At 40.8% G+C, this 22,322-nt stretch overlaps 1 protein-coding gene across 6 annotated transcripts in view; it reads left to right on the top strand.

The window, feature by feature from the left end:
- Window positions 1–20,083, top strand: part of vgll4a (vestigial-like family member 4a) — a 67,151-nt gene extending 47,068 nt beyond the window's left edge. The window contains exons 4-6 of one of the 6 annotated variants that reach the window (XR_013794928.1): window positions 15,138–15,282; window positions 15,485–17,913; window positions 18,861–20,083. Coding sequence is in view for 4 of the 6 variants with exons in the window: in XM_079589188.1 (XP_079445314.1) it covers window positions 15,138–15,282; window positions 15,485–15,678 (339 nt within the window). In the remaining 2 variants the exon portion in view is untranslated. Of the gene's footprint in view, window positions 1–15,137; window positions 15,302–15,481 lie in introns of all 6 variants that reach the window. The other 5 variants (XR_013794929.1, XM_079589190.1, XM_079589189.1 and 2 more) reach the window with 5 other exon arrangements.
- Window positions 20,084–22,322: the final 2,239 nt, after the last annotated feature.

Here is a 22,322-nt window from a genome sequence, read left to right as displayed (position 1 = left end):
CCTTCGGGCTGAGCCCGGCCGGACCCCGTGGGGGGAGGCCCGGCCACCAGGCGCTCGCATACGAGCCCCAACCCCGGGCCTGGCTCCAGGGTGGGGCCCCGGCTGCACCATACCGGGCGACGTCACGGTCCTTGGTTTATTTTTCTTCATAAAGGGGATTTTGAACCACTCTTAGTCTGACCCGTCGCCTAGGACCTGTTTGCCTTGGGAGACCCTACCAGGGGCATATAGCCCCGGACAACATAGCTCCTAGGGTCATTCGGGTACTCAAACCCCTCCACCACGTTAAGGTGGCAGTTCAAGGAGGGGCCTCCCGGAAGGAGGCCCCTCCCGGAAGTGAGTGATGAAATGGGAGAATGACTGAGTGACTGTTCCTTTCGCATCCCAAAGAGCCCGGGCCCAGAGAAGTGCACGTCCAGCGAGAAGTGAGATAACGAACGCGATTTTCGCTCTATCCGAGGTGAACAGTGGAGCTTGCAACTCCATAAACAACTCACATTGAAGCAAAAACCCGCTGCACTCCCCCTCCTCGCCAGAGTAGGTCGCTGGTCGGGCCATGGGACATACAGAGGCAGATGAAGAAGCCGAAGAAGAAGAACTGATGGCTGGGGAAATGACAGGTGGAATGATGTTCGCGGCTCCAGCCAACGCTGAAGCTTCCACTCCGCCGTCACCTGTTGGATCTTGCCTTGTGGTCTGGTCTTCTGTCACAAAGCAGAAGGAGACGAACAGGTAACGTAAACAGTGTTTATTGAACAGTAATGTTATGGTAAAAGGTAGCAGGTGAGTAACCGGATGTAAACAGTTTCTGATGAGTTTTGATGATGAAAGTGAACCAGTCTCTTATCTGTGGCAGGTTTGGAGTTTGATGAAGGATCCAGATGACAGAAGGCGGACAGAGGGAACCGGGTGACTGACTGAAGAAGACGGAAGATGGTCCTGGTGGAAGTATGATGAAGGTAAGTAGTTCGTTGGTAATCAGGTAGGTGGATAGCGATCTCAGAGAAGGAGTCAGGTAGTCGGTAGTGCAACGACGAGACCAGACAACTGGCAGAGTGAAGGAGTGTGGTATATGAAGGGAGCGGGTGATGCGGGATGATGATGTGCAGGTGGTGAGGACAGGTGATGGTGATTAGTACTCAGGGGAATGGGAACGAGTGGGCGGAGTGATGATGTCTGGTGTTGATGACGGTGTCTCTGTTACAGTGATCTAATTAAATAGTTTGTGCTGGTTTCGGAAGGAAGTGCAGTGTGTTCACGGCAGCAGCGCATGAGTCTCAGAGCAGCTTCATTTACAGTAAATGCTGCACCACTGCATGTGCACTCAATGTATTATTGAGCTCAACCAAGGAGACCCAAGGTCTAGCTAGGACCAAGGAGCAGGACCGGAGCACACAACGTTTGAAATGATTTTTATTAGTGCAAAACGACTAACGTTTCGACTCCCATGCGTCTTCTTCAGAGTCAAACAGTCAATGGCATCAATGTACAGATTTTAAAGAATCAGAATTCAAGGCATTGGCCACTGGCGTAGGTGTGTGTGGTACATAAATTAACCAGTGTTGTACAAGCACTCAGGTGTAGACAAAAAATAGAAAGAAAAAGAAAAAGTACACGTAAAAATATAAACCCGCTAACAACGCGCCGCTCCTCATGCAACCTGAACAGACTGAGATTAACATCTCGGGAGTTAATATAAGTGAGGGTGAGACGGAAGTGTTAAGCAAAGGTTTATCTTTTTGCCCATAACCAATTCAAACTTAAGGTAGATACTTTTAAATTTTTCCGATCACTTCAACTTAAGCATTTTTTCTCCCTTAAACTAGGCCTACCACTGGTAACTCTTGGCAGGTTATCTCCACCGTTGAGAGCAAAGAGTTACCTACTAGAGAGAATACACCTTTCAGAATGAAATCTACTTTTGTTCCCTACTTTAATCTGAACCCTTTCATTTCTACATACAAAAATCTAGTGGAAAACAAGTTTACTAAGATATGTTAAAAAGCACACCAAAAGAGAATGAATTTGTCAAATTCCAAAATTAATAGTTTGAATGAAAATAGAAAAGAGATCAGATATTCTTATTCGCCCTGCTGATAAATGATGTTTTATGTAACAAAGTTCGGGAGGAGCAGGTTCAGATAATTAACCCAATTAGCACAAGTGGAGATCAATCAGTAATCAACTCAATGACAAGGTATAAATACACAGCAGACCTACCTCTGTTCATTGACAGTTTATCAGCATCCCTCCTCCACCCCATCTCCTCACTTCTAGTTCCATCTACTCTTACCACAACCGGGGGAGTACTCTGGGGTCGGGCCGGACAGCACGCCAAATACGCATAACCTTTATTGTATTCTTTTTATGTAGATGTGAACTCGTGAAAGGAGGTTTGATTGTTGTAATGAATACTGATAAATACAACTTGAGTATCATGTCCCAACTTAATGACAAAGATTGTTATACTCCGTTAACTTGCAATCCCCTAGAACACCATAAAGCGGTGATTGATCAGTTATTAGAGAAGGCATTACAAAGGAGTTGGATCACTGAAAAAGAAAAATACTTTTTGACTGTAAAACACCATGTATGTCCCGTGTTTTATGGACTTCCCAAAATACATAAATTCCTTATTGATCCACCACTCAGACCTATTGTGTCTAGTATTGGCTGCCTAACTGAACCTTTGTCACAGTATCTCGACTTCTTGAAAAAATATGTATCTGAATTACCATCTTTTTTAGGTGACACATCCAACATATTGAGACTTTTGGATTTGTTTGAATGCGACCATGATTTCATGCTGGTAGCTTGTGACGTGCAAAATTTATATACATGCATTCCACACGAAGCAGCGACTGAGGCGTTGCTACACTTCTTTGCAAGATGGCCACTGATATAGCTCCTCCCAATGAATTCTTACTGACATTGTCGGAAGTTGTTATAATAATGCTATTTCCAATATGCGGGCTACTATTACCTACAGAAGCGTGGGGTCGGTATGGGTAGTTGTTTCGCACCGTCGTACACATGCCTAGTAATGGGTTTATGGGAAGCTAAATTTATTGATAACCCTGTGAACAACCTTTTCTTCCCTAAAATCCCTCTTTGGAAGAGATACATTGATGATGTTTTCTTCATTTGGTTGGGGACGTCGTTTGAGTTGGATAAATTCATGGCCTATATTAATTCTACTAGGGATGCATCGATCCGATACTCTGGATCGGTATCGACGCCGATCCAAGCTTTTTGAATGGATCGGATATCGGTGATGCGTGACCAATCCAAATTTGTGGTTGATGAATGAATAGCAATAAACAATGTAATAACCTACTATAAAAGCTATAATCATTATAAGAACTCAATTATTTCTTTTTAAACTTTGCCTTAAAAAATAAATACATTTAAAATATGTTGTGCTGCTTGCGCAATCACGTGTGAGTGTAACAGAAGTTGAGCGGGAACCTTTACATTCGAAGTACCTCAGCGCGTTAAACATGTCCCTGATTTGGAAATATTTTACCCTTGATACATCAGCATCGCTACTACATCGCATTTGGTATCTAAATTGTAATATTTGCAAAGCCAACGTTTCAGGAGGTGGAAGTAGTGTTTAGAATTACAATACGACAAATTTAATCAAGCATCTTCAGAACCATCACGCAAAAGAACACGAGGAGTTCGCGCAAATCAAACGGAAAAAGGACGAGTCAAAGGCAAAGCAGCTGACCGTGACATCTGCGTTTCAGAGGCAAGGAAAACTTCCAAATCAGAATCCTAAAGCTGTAAAAATAACAGAAAAGGTACTTGAATTCATTGTTCTAGATGATCAGCCCATCTCTGTTGTCGAAAACACTGGTTTCCGTCGCCTCATGGAACATCTGGAACCACGATATAGTTTGCCATCTAGAACATTTCTGAGACCGCTTTGCCTGAGCTGTATTCCAGAGTTTCCTCACACGTTGCAATTAAAAGATGTGCAGTCCTTCAGCTTCACTACAGATATTTGGAACTCCGACGTGTGCCCCATATCTCTTCTAAGTTTAACGGCACATTGGTTGAATGATAGGTATGATTTGCAGAGCGCTGTGCTACACGTAAAGGTTATGAGAGGGTCACACACCAGCAGGGCGATTTCAGATGCAATCAAAGAAATGCTTGATGGGTGGAAAATCCCTATATCCAAAGTGCATGTAGTTTTGAGGGACAATGCCAGCAATATGAAGAAAGCGATGGATGATTTGGGAGTCCCTAGTTTGGGCTGTCATTACAGCTTGCTGTTAACGAGGGACTCTTGTCCCAACGAAGCTTGATTGACGCAATTGCAAGTGCCAGAACAATTGTGGGGCACTTCAAACATTCTCCATTAGCATACTCGCGGTTGGGGGACACTCAGCGTGAACTTCAAATGCCTCTGAAACGTCTTCAGCAAGACCTCAAAACCAGACGGAACAGTACATATTATATGATTCAGAGCATCCTTGAACAGAAGCGAACCTTATGCGCCTTTGCTGCCTACCATGAGCTGCCTCTGTAAAGCATTGGGCATTACTGGAAAAAACTATGATCGTACTGTCACCATTTGAAGAACTGACGCGAACCATAAGCTCATCCAGTTCAACCACTGCGGATGTCATTCCAACAGTTTCAGTTCTGAAACGTTTGCTGTCTCAGGAGAGAGACACAGGGATTAAAACAATGAAAAGTGCACTACTACAAGCAGTCAACACACGGTTTGGTTACATCGAGGATGAACCACTTTACGCCGCTGCCACTTTACTTGACCCACGGTACAAAGACAGGTAAGCTAAAAGTCTATGCACACATACAATGTCACTTGCACGATAAAATATATTTTCCATTATACAACTTTAACGATGACAACGTTCTTGTTTTGTTGTAAATAAGATTAATATTATCAGGCTATTATTACTATTATTAAAAAACATATTTTCAAGTTTATATCAGTTTCGTTTAATTAATTTGAAAGGTTTAGTCATTAACTTTGTCATTAACTTTTTATGCTAAAATATTCTGCAGATTTATGTTCGTTTTAATGTGAAGCCGTCCAAAGCATTATGCATTAGTCACAAATTAGTAGAACAATCACATTATATATAATTAGTTTTTTCATTCTGAAGATTAGATTTTTTTTTTAAGTGACTGGATGACAGATAACGACCACTTATAATTGTATTATATATGATCAAATTTGGCCTTTATATAAATTATTTATTGTAGTTGCATGTTTGTAATTTCTATTCGTTATGTCTGACCATGAAAATTGTCTGTGGTTTGTTTTGAGACATCAAATAAGGCTTTATTTATTCAGAAAAATAAGTAATTATTTTGTTAACTTTTTTTTCACCAATCAATAAAAAGAAAAGTAATTACACTGCTGCTTGTAATTTTATGCATCTGTAAATCATTTCATTGACAGATGCACTTTGAACGCAAAACAAAATAAATGCATTCATTTTTAATTAGTTACGAAGAAACAATAAATAAATAAAAAAGGATGAAGATAAATGATAATGATAGATAGGTTATCTTATTTCATTACAAGATGACAACTGCCAACTTTGGTATACCTGTATAATGACCATGTAACATTAGTATAAAATAGACTATTCTGCATGTTTTGTCTCAGATGCTTTTCAAATGCAGACGCTGCCAGGCATGCAAAAAATGCCCTGATACAAGAGGTCGAGAAGATGGAAGATGCACTGAAGAGGAGGACTACTACTGCCTTAGCTGCTACAGCAGATCCAGCAGAGAAGGTTTCTCATGCAGAAGGAAGTCAAGCGCGTCAAGCGGACACACAAGCAAGAGCACCTTCATGATGATGTTCGGTGAAGTTCTCAAGAAGCAAGAAGAACCTGGAGGAGTAATCACGAGTGCTCTTCTTCAAATACAGACGTATATGACAGAGCAAATTATCCCTCGGTCTGAAAACCCGTTCCAATACTGGGCAGTGAACAAGCTTCGGTTCCCTGGCCGTGCTGCTCTGCATCAGTCCTCTCTCTGCCCCCTGTACCAGTGTTGAGAGTGAAGGACTGTCCAGCACTGCCTCCTGCATTCTAGATGAAGGAAGGAACCCACTAAAAGCAGAGAGCAGAAGTGCTAATACTCCTAAAACAAATCCTGCCAATGATGATCAAGTGAATCCTGAAGCAGGTTTATGTTACTGGTGAACTCTAGACTTGGTTGTTACATTAGTGTTTGTTCACTATTTTTCATGAGTGTAAGTATACTTCATAATAAGCACTGTGTTGCAGCTTGCTACCGTTCTGATTTAAGATTCATTTAGAATATAAATTGTTGGATTGTCTTCAGAAAATAATTTAATTTGATAATTGCAGTAAATATTGTCAAGATTGTTTGTGATACAACTAGTAAGTGTTGAAATTACTGTTAATTTTGCGCATCATTCAGTTTTCTTAATAAAGTTGTCAACCATAAATGTTTTTCCCCTTTTTCATCAAGTAATGTGCAGTCAGATTTTGTATTCCTTTCTTTACTTAATATAAATAAATCTTAATGACCAAGTGAATTGTATACTTTCTTTAGTTTTGAAGGTAACCCCCCCCCCACACTGATATCGGATTGGTATCGGCCGATACTCAGAATTTTGGTATCGGATCGGATCGGTTTTGAAAAAGCGGTATCGTTGCATCCCTAAATTCTACCACATCCTTCTTGAGATTCACAGTAGAACATTCTACAGATAATATTAACTTCGTGGATTTGACTATTTACAAAAATTCTCAAGGAGGTTTAGAAACATCGATCTATCGGAAACCTCTTAGTAGAAATACCCTTCTCAGAGCAGATAGTCATCGCCCCAAACAACTTATTAGAAGTATTCCCACTCTGCTTCTCCACAGACTTCTCTCCTATTGGTGGAGAAATAAAGCATGTCATCAATAAACACTGGCACATTTTGCAGAGTGATCCAGCTCTTAGAGATGTATGCGCAGAACCGCCTCGTATTTCGTTTAAGCGTCCTCGCTTGGTTCACAGGTTGGTTCACACGACCATAAGCCCTCCACCAAAACCTACACGGTTGCCTGCCCCTCCCTTGGGTTTTTACAGATGTGGGCATTGTACCCATTGTTCTAACTCAAATGACACAAAGCAATTTTCCCATCCCCAGTCAGGTAAAAAATACAAGATTAACTCATTCATTAATTGTTACACCACCCACGTGATTTACATGTTGAAATGTCCATGCGGTTTGATATATGTAGGTCAGACTAAACGGCCCCTTAAAATACGTATTGTAGAACACAAAGCAGCAATTCGGAACCATAATATGGACTATGCAATTGCGAGGAATTATGTACAAGCTAATCATGGCTCCAATGCCTCCTGTAAAAAATTCTACCCTCGCAACGTGGAGGCGATATAGTGAAGTCCCTACTACAAAGAGAAGCTTTTTGGATTTTCACTCTTAACACAGTGGAACCTAATGGTCTTAATGACGAACTGGGTCTCTCATGCTTTTTATAATTCACATTTGGAGGCACTTGTTTACACGTTCTTAGCGGGTTTATATTTTTACGTGTACCTTTTCTTTTTTTGTCTACACGGGAGTGCTTGTACAACACTGGTTAATTGATGTACCACACACACCTAGGCCAGTGGCCAATGCCTTGAATTCTGATTCTTTGAAATCTGTACATCGATGCCATTGACTGTTTGACTCTGAAGAAGACGCATGGGCGTCGAAACGTTAGTCGTTTTGCACTAATAACGTTTTGCACTAAATTAAAAATGATTTAAAGCCTTGTGTGCTTCGGTCCTGCTCCTTGGTCCTAGCTAGACCTCGGGTCTCCTTGGTTGATTCCTCCGTCCTGTTTCCCGTGAGCACCAACCAGCCTGAAGCGCAAGTGACCCCCTTTTACTGCATTATTGAGGTCAACCTGCAACTTTACTACTCCTGTGTATCCAATTTAAGTTACATACATTTTGGTCTTGCATTGATGTTACATTTGTAGCATTTTTGCACTTTGACCGTCAGTTTGAGATATAGGCTATATTTGAGTATTGTATCTTTAGATAGTTTACAAAATAAAACTACTCTTATCATAATTGTATTGCATTGTGTTTTTTTAAAACCCAAACATTGTACTTAAAACATTATTCATTAACAATTATTCAGTTATTTGTTATACTAAACAAATCAAAAGCAGTTTCAATGTTACTAATTACTAATAACTAATAAGTTACTTTTTGATAGGAATTTGTAGTGTAGCTAACTCAGAAGGGTAGCTTGACTGTAATAATTAATAATAATAATTATTAATTTGTTACATTTAAATAGCGCTTTTTCGGAGACCTCAAAGCGCTTCACATATGGAAGGGGGGAATCTCCTCAACCACCACCAGTGTGCAGCTCCACCTGGATGATGCGATGGCAGCCATATTGCACCAGAATGTCCACCACACACCAGCTTACTGGTGGAGAGGAGACAGTGATGAAGCCAATCAGTATATGGGGATGATTAGGAGGCCACGATGGACAGAGGCCACTGGGCATATTTTGGCCAGGACACCTGGGTTACATCCCTACTCTTTCGAAAGACATCCTGGGATTTTGAATGACCACAGAGAGTCAGGACCTCGGTTTAACGTCTCATCCGAAGGACGGTGCTCTTTGAAAGTATAGTGTCCCCGTCTTTTTTATCTTTTTATGAGTACATAGTAGTTAAAGACACCTAATATAAAGTGTGACCAATGTTTCTTTCGTTGATATGATAGTGGCATCTAAACTTATAAAAAACTTATCATCATGGAAATAATTGAAAACATCTTTATCTGAAAAATAACATTGTAGAATAATAATTAAAAATATTGAATAGTAATAGACAAAGCTTGATGTATATACAGTATAAATGTATTATTTATTTAGCTTAAATTATGTTTTTATTTCATTTAGGGACATTCATTGCAGTTGCACCACCTGACTTTTCCATCTATTTTTACGCTGAACAGGCTTCTACTCAGATGCCTATGCTACCAAGATCATACATAGACTTTTTAAATGCAATAAAGAAATTTATGATAAAATAGCATTTCCCTAATTTTGTTATTTGTTGTACCACCTGACATGAACCTACCCGTACTTGAAAGTAGCTGCTTTTATCAGTATTTGTGAGAGATCTGCAAGCCTTTTCTCTCTGGCACAGGGATCAGTTGAGCTCCTCTGGATGATGGGTTATCATGCTTATTACCTTGTCACTTCATAATAAAAGACCCATGTTTGCAGTTGTGCCACCCTGACATTTGACAATATACAAATTCCCAGACAAAAGCCTGAGTTTCTCCCAAGTTATTTTTCCCCCAAGTTAGGTTACACTTAATATTCAACAGTACTATTGATTTGACTGCACTGATACTATTGGATGACATCACTATTTTTTGCAGAACTGCTTTATAGATGAAATAAACAAATTTATTAATTGATGATCTTTACAACAGAACTGAATCAACAGACTTTGGCTGAACAATGACACTATTTTCTTTTAGAGCTGCTGTACAGCCGAAATGAACACTGTTTGCATCATTTATCATAATTTTCCTGTTATCACTGTAAATCTGCTTTGAAAATATTTGTATTATATAAAGCGCTATAGAAATAAAGTTTTTAAATTACCTCAACAACTTTAAACTACTGGTATCCGTTCCTCGGATGAGATGTTAAACCCAGGATGTCAGGATACTCGTGCATCCTGGCCAACATTTCCCATTGGCCTCTGTCCATCATGGCCTCCTAATCATCCCCATATACAGTGGGGAGAACAAGTATTTGATACACTGCTGATTTTGAAGTTTTTCCCACTTACAAAGCATGTAGAAGTCGGTAATTTTTATCATAGGTACTCTTCAAATGTGAGAGACAGAATCTAAAACAAAAATCCGGAAAATGACATGATTTTTAAGTAATTTGCATTTTATCGCATGACATAAGTATTTCGGGGCTGTCTCTGGGCAAGACGGACTCTCAGCTCCTCCAAAGATCTTCTATTGGGTTCAGGTCTGGAGACTGGCTAGGCCACTCCAGGACCTTGAGATGCTTCTGGCTGTGTTTCGGGTCGTTATCATGCTGGAAGACCCAGCCACAACCCATCTTCAATGCTCTTACTTGTTGTTGTAGGAGGTTGTTAGCCAAGATCTCACGATACACGGCCTCATCCATCCTCCCCTCAATACGGTGCAGTCGTCCGGTCCCCTGTGCAGAAAAGCATCCCCACAGAATGATGTTTCCACCTCCATGCTTCACGGTTGGGATGGTGTTCTTGGGGTTGTACTCATCCTTCTTCTTCCTCCAAACACGGCGAGTGGAGTTTAGACCAAAAAGCTCTATTTTTGTCTCATCAGACCACATGACCGTCTCCCATTCCTCCTCTGGATCATCCAGATGGTCATTGGCAAAATTCAGACGAGCCTGGACATGCGCTGGCTTGAGCAGGGGGACCTTGCGTGCGCTGCAGGATTTTAATCCATGTTACTAATGTTTTTTCTTTGAGACTGTGGTCCCAGCTCTCTTCAGGTCATTGACCAGGTCCTGCCGTGTAGTTCTGGGCTGATCCCTCACCTTCCTCATGATCATTGATGCCACATGAGGTGAGATCTAGCATGGTGCCCCAGACCGAGGGACATTTACCGTCATCTTGATCTAATAATTGCACCAACAGTTGTTGCTTCTCACCAAGCTGATGCCTATTGTCCTGTAGCCCATCCCAGCCTTGTGCAGGTCTACAGTTTTATCCCTGATGTCCTTACACAGCTCTCTGGTCTTGGCCATTGTGGAGAGGTTGCAGTCTGTTTGATTGAGTGTGTGGACAGGTGTCTGTTTGATTGAGTGTGTGGACAGGTGTCTGTTTGATTAAATGTGTGGACAGGTGTCTGTTTGATTGAATGTGTGGACAGGTGTCTGTTTGATTGAGTGTGTGGACAGGTGTCTGTTTGATTAAATGTGTGGACAGGTGTCTGTTTGATTGAGTGTGTGGACAGGTGTCTGTTTGATTGAGTGTGTGGACAGGTGTCTGTTTGATTAAATGTGTGGGCAGGTGTCTGTTTGATTGAGTGTGTGGACAGGTGTCTGTTTGATTGAGTGTGTGGACAGATGTCTGTTTGATTGAGTGTGTGGACAGGTGTCTGTTTGATTAAGTGTGTGGACAGGTGTCTTTTACACAGGTAACGAGTTCAAACAGGTGCAGTTAATGCAGGTAATGAGTGGAGAACAGGAGGGCTTCTTAAAGAAAAACGAACAGGTCTGTGAGAGCCGGAATTCTTACTGGTGGGTAGGTGATCAATGCCCGATTGCATAAAGCACCTTAAGTTTTCCCCTTAAGTATGACACTTAAGGGGCGATTTCCCCTTACCTAAGAGAATAATTTAAGGGTGTTGCATATAATCTCTTAAACGATTCTCTTAGGTAAGGGAAACATTTAAGTGTTTCACGACAGCGATCCTGGATTCACGTTATAAAAGTCTGTTGTTGCCATAGATATGCAAAACACTAACAATAGCGGGAAAGAGCCCCCGCAACCCGGTGAACCACTCTGCTGACAGACGATTTATGAACGTGGAAAACATCTCCCACTATCGTCTGAAAACTCCCAGTTGCAAAAAAACGCAGTGCTATAAGCAGTTGTAACACCGCGATGTGTGACACGGTCAAGGTCGCCGTCTAGTTTGTTAGTGATGTCAAATATTGCGCGTCGGTCAAAACGGTATTCTTGCAACAATTTTTCATCGCTAAGATGGTCCAAAGGGTTCTCCCTATCCCTAAAAATTCTTCTTGGCACATAATGATCTTCAGCTGGTTCCATAAATTCAGCCATGTCGTCTTATTTTTTGTCCGCGTTACTCTTAAGGTTACGATTTCCAAACCTTATGTTATACTTAGGGAAATGACCGTTAAGGGGTTTTATGCAACACTTAACGCTTTTTAAGGGATTACTTAAGTGAAAAAACAGCATTTAAGGGAAATTCTAAGTGTTTATGACGTTTCACTTAAAAAAACGTTAAGTAACACTTAAGGGTATTTTTCTGCAACACCCTTAGGTTTAAGGGAACCATAAGGGCGAACTTAAGGGAAAATTTCACTTAAGGTGCTTTATGCAACCAGGCACAAATACTTATGTCATGCAATCAAATGCAAATTAATTATTTTTTTCAAAATCATACAATGTGATTTTCTGAATTCACCAGTAAGCTGGTTTGTGGTGGGCGTTCTGGCACAATATGGCTGCCGTCGCATCATCCAGGCCTTGTCCACACGAACACGGGTAGTTTTATAACCGTGACTTTTTTTACGCGGTTCGCCCGTTCGTCCACACGGAAACGCAGTATCAGGTCACTGAAACTGAACATTTTTTAAAACCCCTGCCAGGGTGAGGATTTTCAGAAACGCCGGTTGCAGTGTTGTCGTGTAGACAGTAAAACCGGAGTTTTTGCCTTGCGACGTCAAAGTGTGCGCCGTTATCCGCTGTGTTTGACGTCAGATTGTGCGCCGCTGACGGCTTCTGATTGGCCAGCGTGGCTTTACGGTTAGGGTTATATCGCCGCCTGCTGGTGTGGAATGCTCTTGACGGCGCTTGATAGGGTGTTTTTGCGTTTTAATGTAGACAGATTTTTTCAAAAACGCAGGAGGAAAAACTCCGGTTATAAAAATACCCGTGTCCGTGTGGACATGGCCCCAGGTGGATGCTGCACTTTGGTGGTGGTTGAGGAGATTCCCCCTTCTATGTAAAGCGCTTTGATTGCAGAGAAAAGCACTATATAAATGTAATGAATTTGTTTAAATAAAAGGTTTTTCAAAAAAATGATGCCATAGTATTTTATTTTGAATTTCTTATTATTGAAACACTACTTTCTTATTCTGTTCATGTCTGCGGACTTTTTTGCCACCTGACATTTTGGGGGTTCTTTAAAAAAAAAAGAGAAATATATTATTTGAATGTACTTATAATGAATTCAAACTACATAGGTTTTATATTTATATATTGTTCCATTCTGTGCCGATCCGGCCCAGTCGCTACGGATATGGTTCACTGTGGGACTGAGAACAGAGCTCTTTGCAATCGAATACAAATAAGTATGAGATGTAAATAGCGACCGCGTTATGGAGGATGATTAAGTATATATCAGATATTACTTTTAATTTTATTATTAACTTGTGTTTACTTCGCTCAAATAGGCCAGACACAGAGAAACTGGAGGCAGGCTCAAGTGTAAAACACATTTAGACATTTTCATGGCTAAAGTCTTATTACACTGCATTCAGCACAAACTCTGCTACAATAATATATCAGCAGCATGTATGTAAAAGTTTGTAGTTTTGAGATAATAACATTTATGCGTGGTTTGTGAAAATTACCAAACTGAATTTTTCTTCGCAAGGCTTTTGAAAATTGTATCACGTAGCCTAGAATATTTGCTCCAAAACTATGTGAATAATACAGATAAGACAATATATTGATTTAAAATTTGTATGACATGTCTTGTGTAAGAAAGCTTTATGCGAGGAGGCGTTAACCACCCATGAATATTGAGTGTTTCACACCTGAGAGAGACAAAGTCCCTCCCATAATGGCCCTATTAGGAGCTCTCAGGCACTATCATTATGAGGAACCTTGCACAAAGAATGAGGAGATTTAAAAAAGAATGGCTTTTTGATTGTTTGAATTTATTTACAACACAACATAATCCAAAGATACACAACAAATGGCAAAAAAAGCACATTATTTAACACACTGAACTAAAGACAGAGACTTAACCAGTCACACACCTTTCCTTTCCTGAAACATAGTACATACCTGTCATTTCCCAGGTGTTTGATTTTTCACTTTACCTCGTCATGCTCATGTTGAAGTCAGCAGGACGGGTAGCTACCTAAAAAAATATATATATAAAAAAGCTGTGAACATGCTGATATCAAGAAGAAACCAGGCCTGCTTGATTGTGGGAATACATTTTAGATTTCTGGTGAAAATTCCTTTTTAAAATTTACAAAATACACACACACACACACATATATATATACATATTTGTTGTACCTTATAGGCCTGCAGGGCTAAATAAAATAATAATAACAATAGAATAGCAGGCATCGTTAAAAAAGATTACTTCAGCACTATACTAGAGAAAAATATATTGATTATCATATGTTACTTCAAATGTTTACAATCGATATGACGTTATGAAATGAGATTGGAGTAAAATCATGGTGCTTTTTGCTTTTCAAACGCACGTCGCGCGACTGACTCAAACTCTCACAGCGCGTGCAGGGAACATTCACTGAAGCATCTAGCAACAGTTCAATGGCAATGTGAAGTTTATATGCAACAATAACACTAACTAATATAATTCTGAATTATTTCTTACCTTAAAATCGTTCTTGTCTTCAAATCGTGTTCTTCTTCTTCTGATGTAACTCCAATAATCTCGCAGCGTGTCTTCCAAACTCGACAAACAGCAGAGGACTGATGAAGTTTGCCGGCGCTTTGTTGTTGAGGTAATGGGGGCGTTCGCGCGACACATGGACGATTTGCATCTCTATATGTTTTGCGCGTGTGGGTGTGGTCACATTAAAACTAATGAGCAATGGTTAGAGAAACTGAATATCTTGGTTTTATACAAATTACTTAAACAGAGAATATTTGTTTTCGTTTTGAATCAGATCATTTAAAACTACACACTTAAATGATTATAAATATATAGAGCTCACAAATGTGTGACAAGTATTCGCTGAGTTTTGTTTATGTTTAGAGACGTGCTCAAGAAGAAAAAGTTCACGAGACGGAGAGGCAGAAAGCACACCCTGTTTAATTTCTTTATTTTACAAAAGCACAACGTTTAGTTTTGATTGTAAGTGGACACATACAAAAGTAGACATCTCACAGATTCTTTTTTCATTTTTATTAAGTCTGTATGACCATACCTGACGGAGTATTTTAAGTCTATTCAACTGCTATGTGAAAAAAATCGCGAAAATCACGCCAGCGTGATTGCCGACCCCAGAGGGTTAACTCTATATCCATGACTCTACTGTTATAGGATGTGTTGTTGAATGTGTGCATATGCATGTAGACTTGTCATATTTGCGACATGTTTCCGAACAGAATCGTCCATCTGTAATCACCTGTGCTCCTGCCAGCAAGCGGCCCTGCAGTCTGTCCAGCTGCCACATGTGTCCTAATGCCTGCACATCTGGATCCAGCAGCAAGACCAACGGTAGCTCATCTACCAATGAATGTGTAATCACAAGTGTGTGTTCTAACTCTGAGTGAGCAGCACATCATTACCAGCTAGTGTGGTTATAAATCTTACAATAAAATTACAACTGCTTTTCTATACAATTTGTAGGTGGTAATTTAATGATTGATTCTTGAAATGACTCCCATGAAAATCCCTAATGTATTCTGTGCTTTTGGTCCTCTGATTACGTGATCTCTCTGTTCCTCAGCAGACTCTGAGTGTGACCCTGTGATTGAGGAGCATTTCCGGCGCAGTCTGGGCAAGATCTACGAGGAGCCTGTCTCTAACCTGTCCATCACAGGCTCCGTCGACGACCACTTCACTAAAGCACTGGGGGACGCCTGGACACAGATCAAAGCCAGGGGCCACAACGGGGCTGCACCAAACCACGAGGGGCGCTGTTAAACCAACTCAAGCTCACACACATGAACCTGTTCAGGTCGGATCACTTCAGAGGTGTAGGCAAGACCCACACCATTGCAGCATTCATTTCAATACGCCTTATTGAGCTATAAATAACTATTTTTAATATGTCATGCTCTTTATATGTTCCATGTCTCTTTATCTAATGTGTGAATAACTTTAAGCAGAACTGCCAACTGAAAGCAGTGAGGATATAAACAATATTGCAAAATCTTTATGGACTGACATTGTGTTGTGTCAGAGGAAACCTGACATGAAAAATGGTAACGTTTGATCTCATCACTTGTTCAATAAAGTCAAATAAATTAAAAGGTGTTAAAACAACTGTTAAATATTACTGAAATGAAGCTGCAATAAATTCAGCACTTTGCTTTAAGAATGTGCTGCTTCTTGGACAGACAGGCCTTGGTCTGGGTCTCGAGGATAGATCTTGTTCTGGATCTGGTCTTGAAGGGTCCAGTCTTGGTCTGGGTCTCGAGGATAGGTCTTGTTCTGGATCTGGTATTGAAGGGTCTAGTATTGGTCTGGGTCTCGTGGATAGGTTTTGTTCTGGATCTGGTCTTGAAGGGTCCAGTCTTGGTCTGGGTCTCGAGGATAGATCTTGTTCTGGATCTGGTCTTGAAGCGTCTAGTCTTGGTCTGGGTCTCGAGGATAGGTCTCTGTTCTGGATCTGGTCTTGAAGGGTCTAGTCTTGGTCTGGGTCTTGAGGATAGGTCTTGTTCTGGATCTGGTATTGAAGGGTCTAGTCTTTGTCTGGGTCTCAAGGATAGGTCTTGTTCTGGATCTGGTCTTGAAGGGTCTAGTCTTGGTCTGGGTCTCGAGGATAGGTCTCTGTTCTGGATCTGGCTTTGAAGGGTCTAGTCTTGGTCTGGGTCTCGAGGATAGATCTTGTTCTGGATCTGGTCTTGAAGCGTCTAGTCTTGGTCTGGGTCTCGAGGATAGGTCTCTGTTCTGGATCTGGTCTTGAAGGGTCTAGTCTTGGTCTGGGTCTTGAGGATAGGTCTTGTTCTGGATCTGGTATTGAAGGGTCTAGTCTTTGTCTGGGTCTTGAGGATAGGTCTTCTTCTGGATATGGTCTTGAAGGGTCTAGTCTTGGTCTGGGTCTCGAGGATAGGTCTCTGTTCTGGATCTGGTTTTGAAGGGTCTAGTCTTGGTCTGGTTCTCGAGGAAAGGTCTCTGTTCTGGATCTGGTCTTGAAGGGTCTAGTCTTGGTCTGGGTCTCGAGGATAGGTCTCTGTTCTGGATCTGGTCTGGAAGGGTCTAGTATTGGTCTGGGTCTCGAGGATAGGTCTTGTTCTGGATCTGGTATTGAAGTGTCTAGTATTGGTATGGGTCTCGTGGATAGGTCTTGTTCTGGATCTGGTATTGAAGGGTCTAGTCTTGGTCTGGGTCTCGAGGATAGGTCTTGTTCTGGATCTGGTCTTGAAGGGTCTACTCTTGGTCTGGGTTTCGAGGATAGGTCTCTGTTCTGGATCTGGTATTGAAGGGTCTAGTCTTGGTTTGGGTTTTGAGGATAGGTCTTGTTCTGGATCTGGTCCTGAAGAGTCTAGTCTTGGTTTGGGTCTTGAGGATAGGTCTTGTTCTGGATCTGGTCCTGAAGAGTCTAGTCTTGGTCTGGGTCTTGAGGATATGTCTTGTTCTGGATCTGGTCTTGAAAAGTCTTGGTCTGGGTCTCGAGGATATGTCTTGTTCTGGATCTGGTATTGAAGGGTCTAGTCTTGGTCTGGGTCTCGAGGATAGGTCTTGTTCTGGAATCTTGTCTTGAAGGGTCTACTCTTGGTTTGGGTCTTGAGGATAGGTCTTGTTCTGGATCTGGTCCTGAAGAGTCTTGGTCTGGGTCTCGAGGATAGGTCTTGTTCTGGATCTGGTCCTGAAGGGTCTAGTCTTGGTCTGGGTCTCGGGGATAGGTCTTGTTCTGGATCTGGTCTTGAAGAGTCTTGGTCTGGGTCTTGAGGATAGGTATCTGTTCTGGATCTGGTCTTGAAGGGTCTAGTCTTGGTTTGGGTCTTGAGGATAGGTCTTGTTCTGGATCTGGTCCTGAAGAGTCTAGTCTTGGTCTGGGTCTCAAGGATAGGTCTTGTTCTGGATCTGGTCTTGAAGAGTCTTGGTCTGGGTCTTGAGGATAGGTCTCTGTTCTGGATCTGGTCTTGAAGGGTCTAGTCTTGGTCTGGGTCTCGAGGATAGGTCTTGTTCTGGATCTGGTCTTGAAGGGTCTTGGTCTGGGTCTCGAGGATAGGTCTCTGTTCTGGATCTGGTCTTGAAGGGTCTAGTCTTGGTGTGGGTCTTGAGGATAGGTCTTGTTCTGGATCTGGTCCTGAAGAGTCTAGTCTTGGTCTGGGTCTCGAGGATAGGTCTCTGTTCTGGATCTGGTATTGAAGGGTCTAGACTTGGTTTGGGTTTTGAGGATAGGTCTTGTTCTGGATCTGGTATTGAAGGGTCCACTCTTGGTCTGGGTTTCGAGGATAGGTCTCTGTTCTGGATCTGGTATTGAAGGGTCTAGTCTTGGTTTGGGTCTTGAGGATAGGTCTTGTTCTGGATCTGGTCCTGAAGAGTCTTGGTCTGGGTCTCGAGGATAGGTCTTGTTCTGGATCTGGTCCTGAAGGGTCTAGTCTTGGTCTGGGTCTCGAGGATAGGTCTTGTTCTGGATCTGGTCTTGAAGAGTCTTGGTCTGGGTCTTGAGGATAGGTCTCTGTTCTGGATCTGGTCTTGAAGGGTCTTAGTCTTGGTTTGGGTCTTGAGGATAGGTCTTGTTCTGGATCTGGTCCTGAAGAGTCTAGTCTTGGTCTGGGTCTCGAGGATAGGTCTTGTTCTGGATCTGGTCTTGAAGAGTCTTGGTCTGGGTCTTGAGGATAGGTCTCTGTTCTGGATCTGGTCTTGAAGGGTCTAGTCTTTGTCTGGGTCTCGAGGATAGGTCTTGTTCTGGATCTGGTCTTGAAGAGTCTTGGTCTGGGTCTTGAGGATAGGTCTCTGTTCTGGATCTGGTCTTGAAGGGTCTAGTCTTGGTGTGGGTCTTGAGGATAGGTCTTGTTCTGGATCTGGTCCTGAAGAGTCTAGTCTTGGTCTGGGTCTTGAGGATAGGTCTCTGTTCTGGATCTGGTCTTGGAGGGTCTAGTCTTGGTCTCGAGGATAGGTCTCTGTTCTGGATCTGGTATTGAAGGGTCTAGTCTTGGTCTGGGTCTCGAGGATAGGTCTTGTTCTTGTTGTACACCTCTACTATAAATGTAAACTTTGAAGATGATGGCCAAACAAAGAAACGCTTAATTTTTATTAACATTAGAGTGTCTTTGGGTTTTCAAGAAGTGTCATGTGTTGAGGTGTTTCATGTTTGAGTTGTTGAGCTGAATTTGATAAGAGTCATGATCTATCGAACAAACGTTCAAGGGCTTTTAACTATTTGTGTCCAAAGTTTGGAAACTCCAAAATCAATATTAAAAAAATATATATATTTTATTTTATTAGTTTTGCATAAACAAAATGAACTCAAGACCAGAAATAGAAAATTATTTTCATGAAAATCTCCCAAAATTCTCCTAAAAAATAAGTACAAAATTACAACAATTGCTACCACGATAAATGTTGTATTACAGTTGGATTAAGATCTGATTAATTGACATAAAATAATGTTCAAAAAAATCTAAATGGTTCCAAGCAAAATGCAATGAGCTTGTTTTTTCTTGCTCTCACCTTTCTTTAATGCATGACTTTAAAACTTGAATAGTTGGTATCGGATCAGTTGTACATGTTCTTTACACTTTTCACTAAGCAACTGCTGGGACAGTGTTTTCTGTATTTTTAAAGTGTCATGAGTGTGTCGGCAGCTGGCTTGACATTGACACATGCAGCATCTCTAGCTTGATCGAGTTACACTGCCGTGACACATTCCTGCAATGATCAACTACATTAAACCTAGCAAGTATTTTTTTATATTTTAATTAAAAGTGTATAACACTACTTCATGTTGTATTATGCTGGCATTAAATGACATCAAATCTAGTTAACACTGCTGTGATTATTGGGTTATTAATCCATCTGCTGAGACAGTTACTGTAAACTCGGGATCTCTCTAATCCTCCTCTTTTGGAAACACAATAGTGGACTATTTCCTTCTTCTGTTGGAGCAATTGATTGTTGACTTTTCTTATTATTATTTGTTGACTTTTAGTAACCAGAGCTATGTTCAAAAAAGAAAGTGTGTGTGTGTGTGTGTGTGTGTGTGTGTGTGTGTGTGTGTGTGTGTGTGTGTGTGTGGTGTCAATGCAGTATACACACTAAATGATTTAATTTCCTCATCTCGTCTTTCTTTTTTCCTTTTGTGAAGCAACACAATTTTTTTTCAGAATGTAAAATATGACGATCATTACACTGTGTGATGAATAAATATATCGTTTCTCATAGCAAATAGTCTGTCATTAACTGTTGTGTATCTTTTTTTTCCTTGTAATATAACCGTCAGTTGTTCATTTAGATCAGTGGTTCTCAACCTTTTTTGGGCCAGCGCCCCCTATCCAATATCCAGGTCCCTGACCGCCCCCCCCCCAGCCCACAAACACACCACACTAATGCCATGTAATGAGTTAGCAGGAACGAGTGAGAGTTAACAGATGAAATAAGTACAACATCTTAATTTATCAATACAATTTAACTATACTCCATATTGATTAATCCAAAAATCAAGGTATAAGTTACATTGGCATATCAATTCCAGTGTTTTCCACAGGATCTTTGGTAAAGCTGTGGTGGGTGTACCTCGGGCCTTCTAGGGGGGTTCGGGGGCATGCCGAATTCTGTGGATTTTAATGAAGATGCACAGAAAATTCTGTGCATTTTAATGTTAAATTCATCAATCTGGTGCACTTTGAGAGTTCAAAATTAAAAACTTTGCATTATATTTAAACTCGTGAACAAAAATCTTGCTTCCGTTGTTCTCTGAACGCCCCCCGTTGAGAACCACTAATTTAGATGTTATATATAACAGATGTAATAAGTGTAAACATGTTGAGCCATCTTACTTTGCTAAACTGGTTCTTTAGTGTTGGATTGAACAAAGTCTCATAAAACCCGTTTTATTAGTCTGTAGCTATTACTCATGTTCAGGTCAATGTGCAGTTAAATTATTCACTGTTATTTTGTTTTTAAATGGAAGATTCTGTAAAACTTACTCTCGTCTGTACCTCGTAGTGCTAAACAAACGTGTGCAGCATGTCATTATTACAATTTAATTTATCAAAAATACAGTAAAAACAGTAATATTATAAAATAGCATTACATTTTAAAGAACTGTTTTCTATTTAAATTTATTTTAAAATGTAATTTATCCAGTGATGGCAAAGCTGTTTTTTGTTTAAAATGCTTTAAAAAAAATGCTTTTTAGCAGCCATTCTTTAATCTGTCGATGTCACACGATCCTTCAGAAATCAGTTCAGTGAAAAGAGGAGCATGTTCCGGCGCAAACGTTCCCTGGTGCTATTTTGCAGTTCCAGAAAACAATTCCAGGAGAAACCGAGTCTAAAGACAGTGGTGCGTCGCGCGTCAGTCATATGCTATTTTAAGGGCGCGTGCTTGGCCATTATGTAGCGTGTTAACAACACACACACTTTGATTCTCTCATCTACACAGAAGCAGCAATTCATATTTTTGCAAATCATACATTATTACAAGGAAAAATATTAACAGACAAGGGAAATCATTGTTGTGTCCATGAAGATGTGTCCAACTAGCTTACACATTTACCCGAATTATTATACGCCTGTTTAACCGAAGCTAATTTGTGTGTGTTTCTCCATCATCCCCAATGTCACTTCTCTGTGTTTTACGGCCCTGACGAGAACGTCGGTCTCCTCGGCTGTGAACCGCTCCTGGCGTGCGCTGGCAAACCCGCCGTTATAATAGCAATCCGGCGTTATAATAGGAACAAGCGCGTCGGCTCTTAAAGGGAATGTGAGAGGACGCTCTGATTGGTTTATTTCACGTTGCGCCCAAACCACACCTATGAATAATGAAGCTACTTCAGACCAACACATTTTAGATTTGAGATCCGCCCACAAAGTTACTTGCGTTTCGCGTTTGATGCTTGTGTTCCAGATCGTTACAATAGGGCCCCAAGAGTGTGTGAGTGACTCGACCTAGAACACCCATCATGAATGATTAAGGCTTATATCATGATTAAGCACACGTTTTATAAGTAGCCTAATGCATTGATGTTTTCAAGTATTGCTTGTTTTATTCTTTCTGATACATTTAATGTTTAACTTTCAAATAATTAATATATTATCTGGATGATCTGGTTTCAGTATAGTTAAGAGGCAAGTAAACCCTTTTCAAACAAATGAAAATAATACAGTAAACATGTTACAAGAAGGGGAAAAAAGAATATTATAGATTGAAAGGAGGCACAATTGACTAAATGATTTTGTATTTGTCAAAATGAAAGAAAGGCGCAATCTAGCCATTGTACATGGGTTACAGGGACAATCATATATGAGATATCACTAGATTACACAATTCAGTCTAGTGTGTGGATGAGCCAGCAGAGGTCAGTGTAGACCTAGCATTGATTCATTCTGCAACATATTAAACAAAGATGCATTCTCATTCATTATCACAATTCTTAGCTATATAGCTTTATT

Source organism: Phoxinus phoxinus (genome assembly GCF_949152265.1).
Source record: "Phoxinus phoxinus genome assembly, chromosome: 18".
NCBI lineage: Eukaryota > Metazoa > Chordata > Actinopteri > Cypriniformes > Leuciscidae > Phoxinus > Phoxinus phoxinus.
The sequence above is the reverse complement of the archived record's forward strand: the minus strand, read 5'-3'. Positions and strand labels throughout refer to the sequence as shown.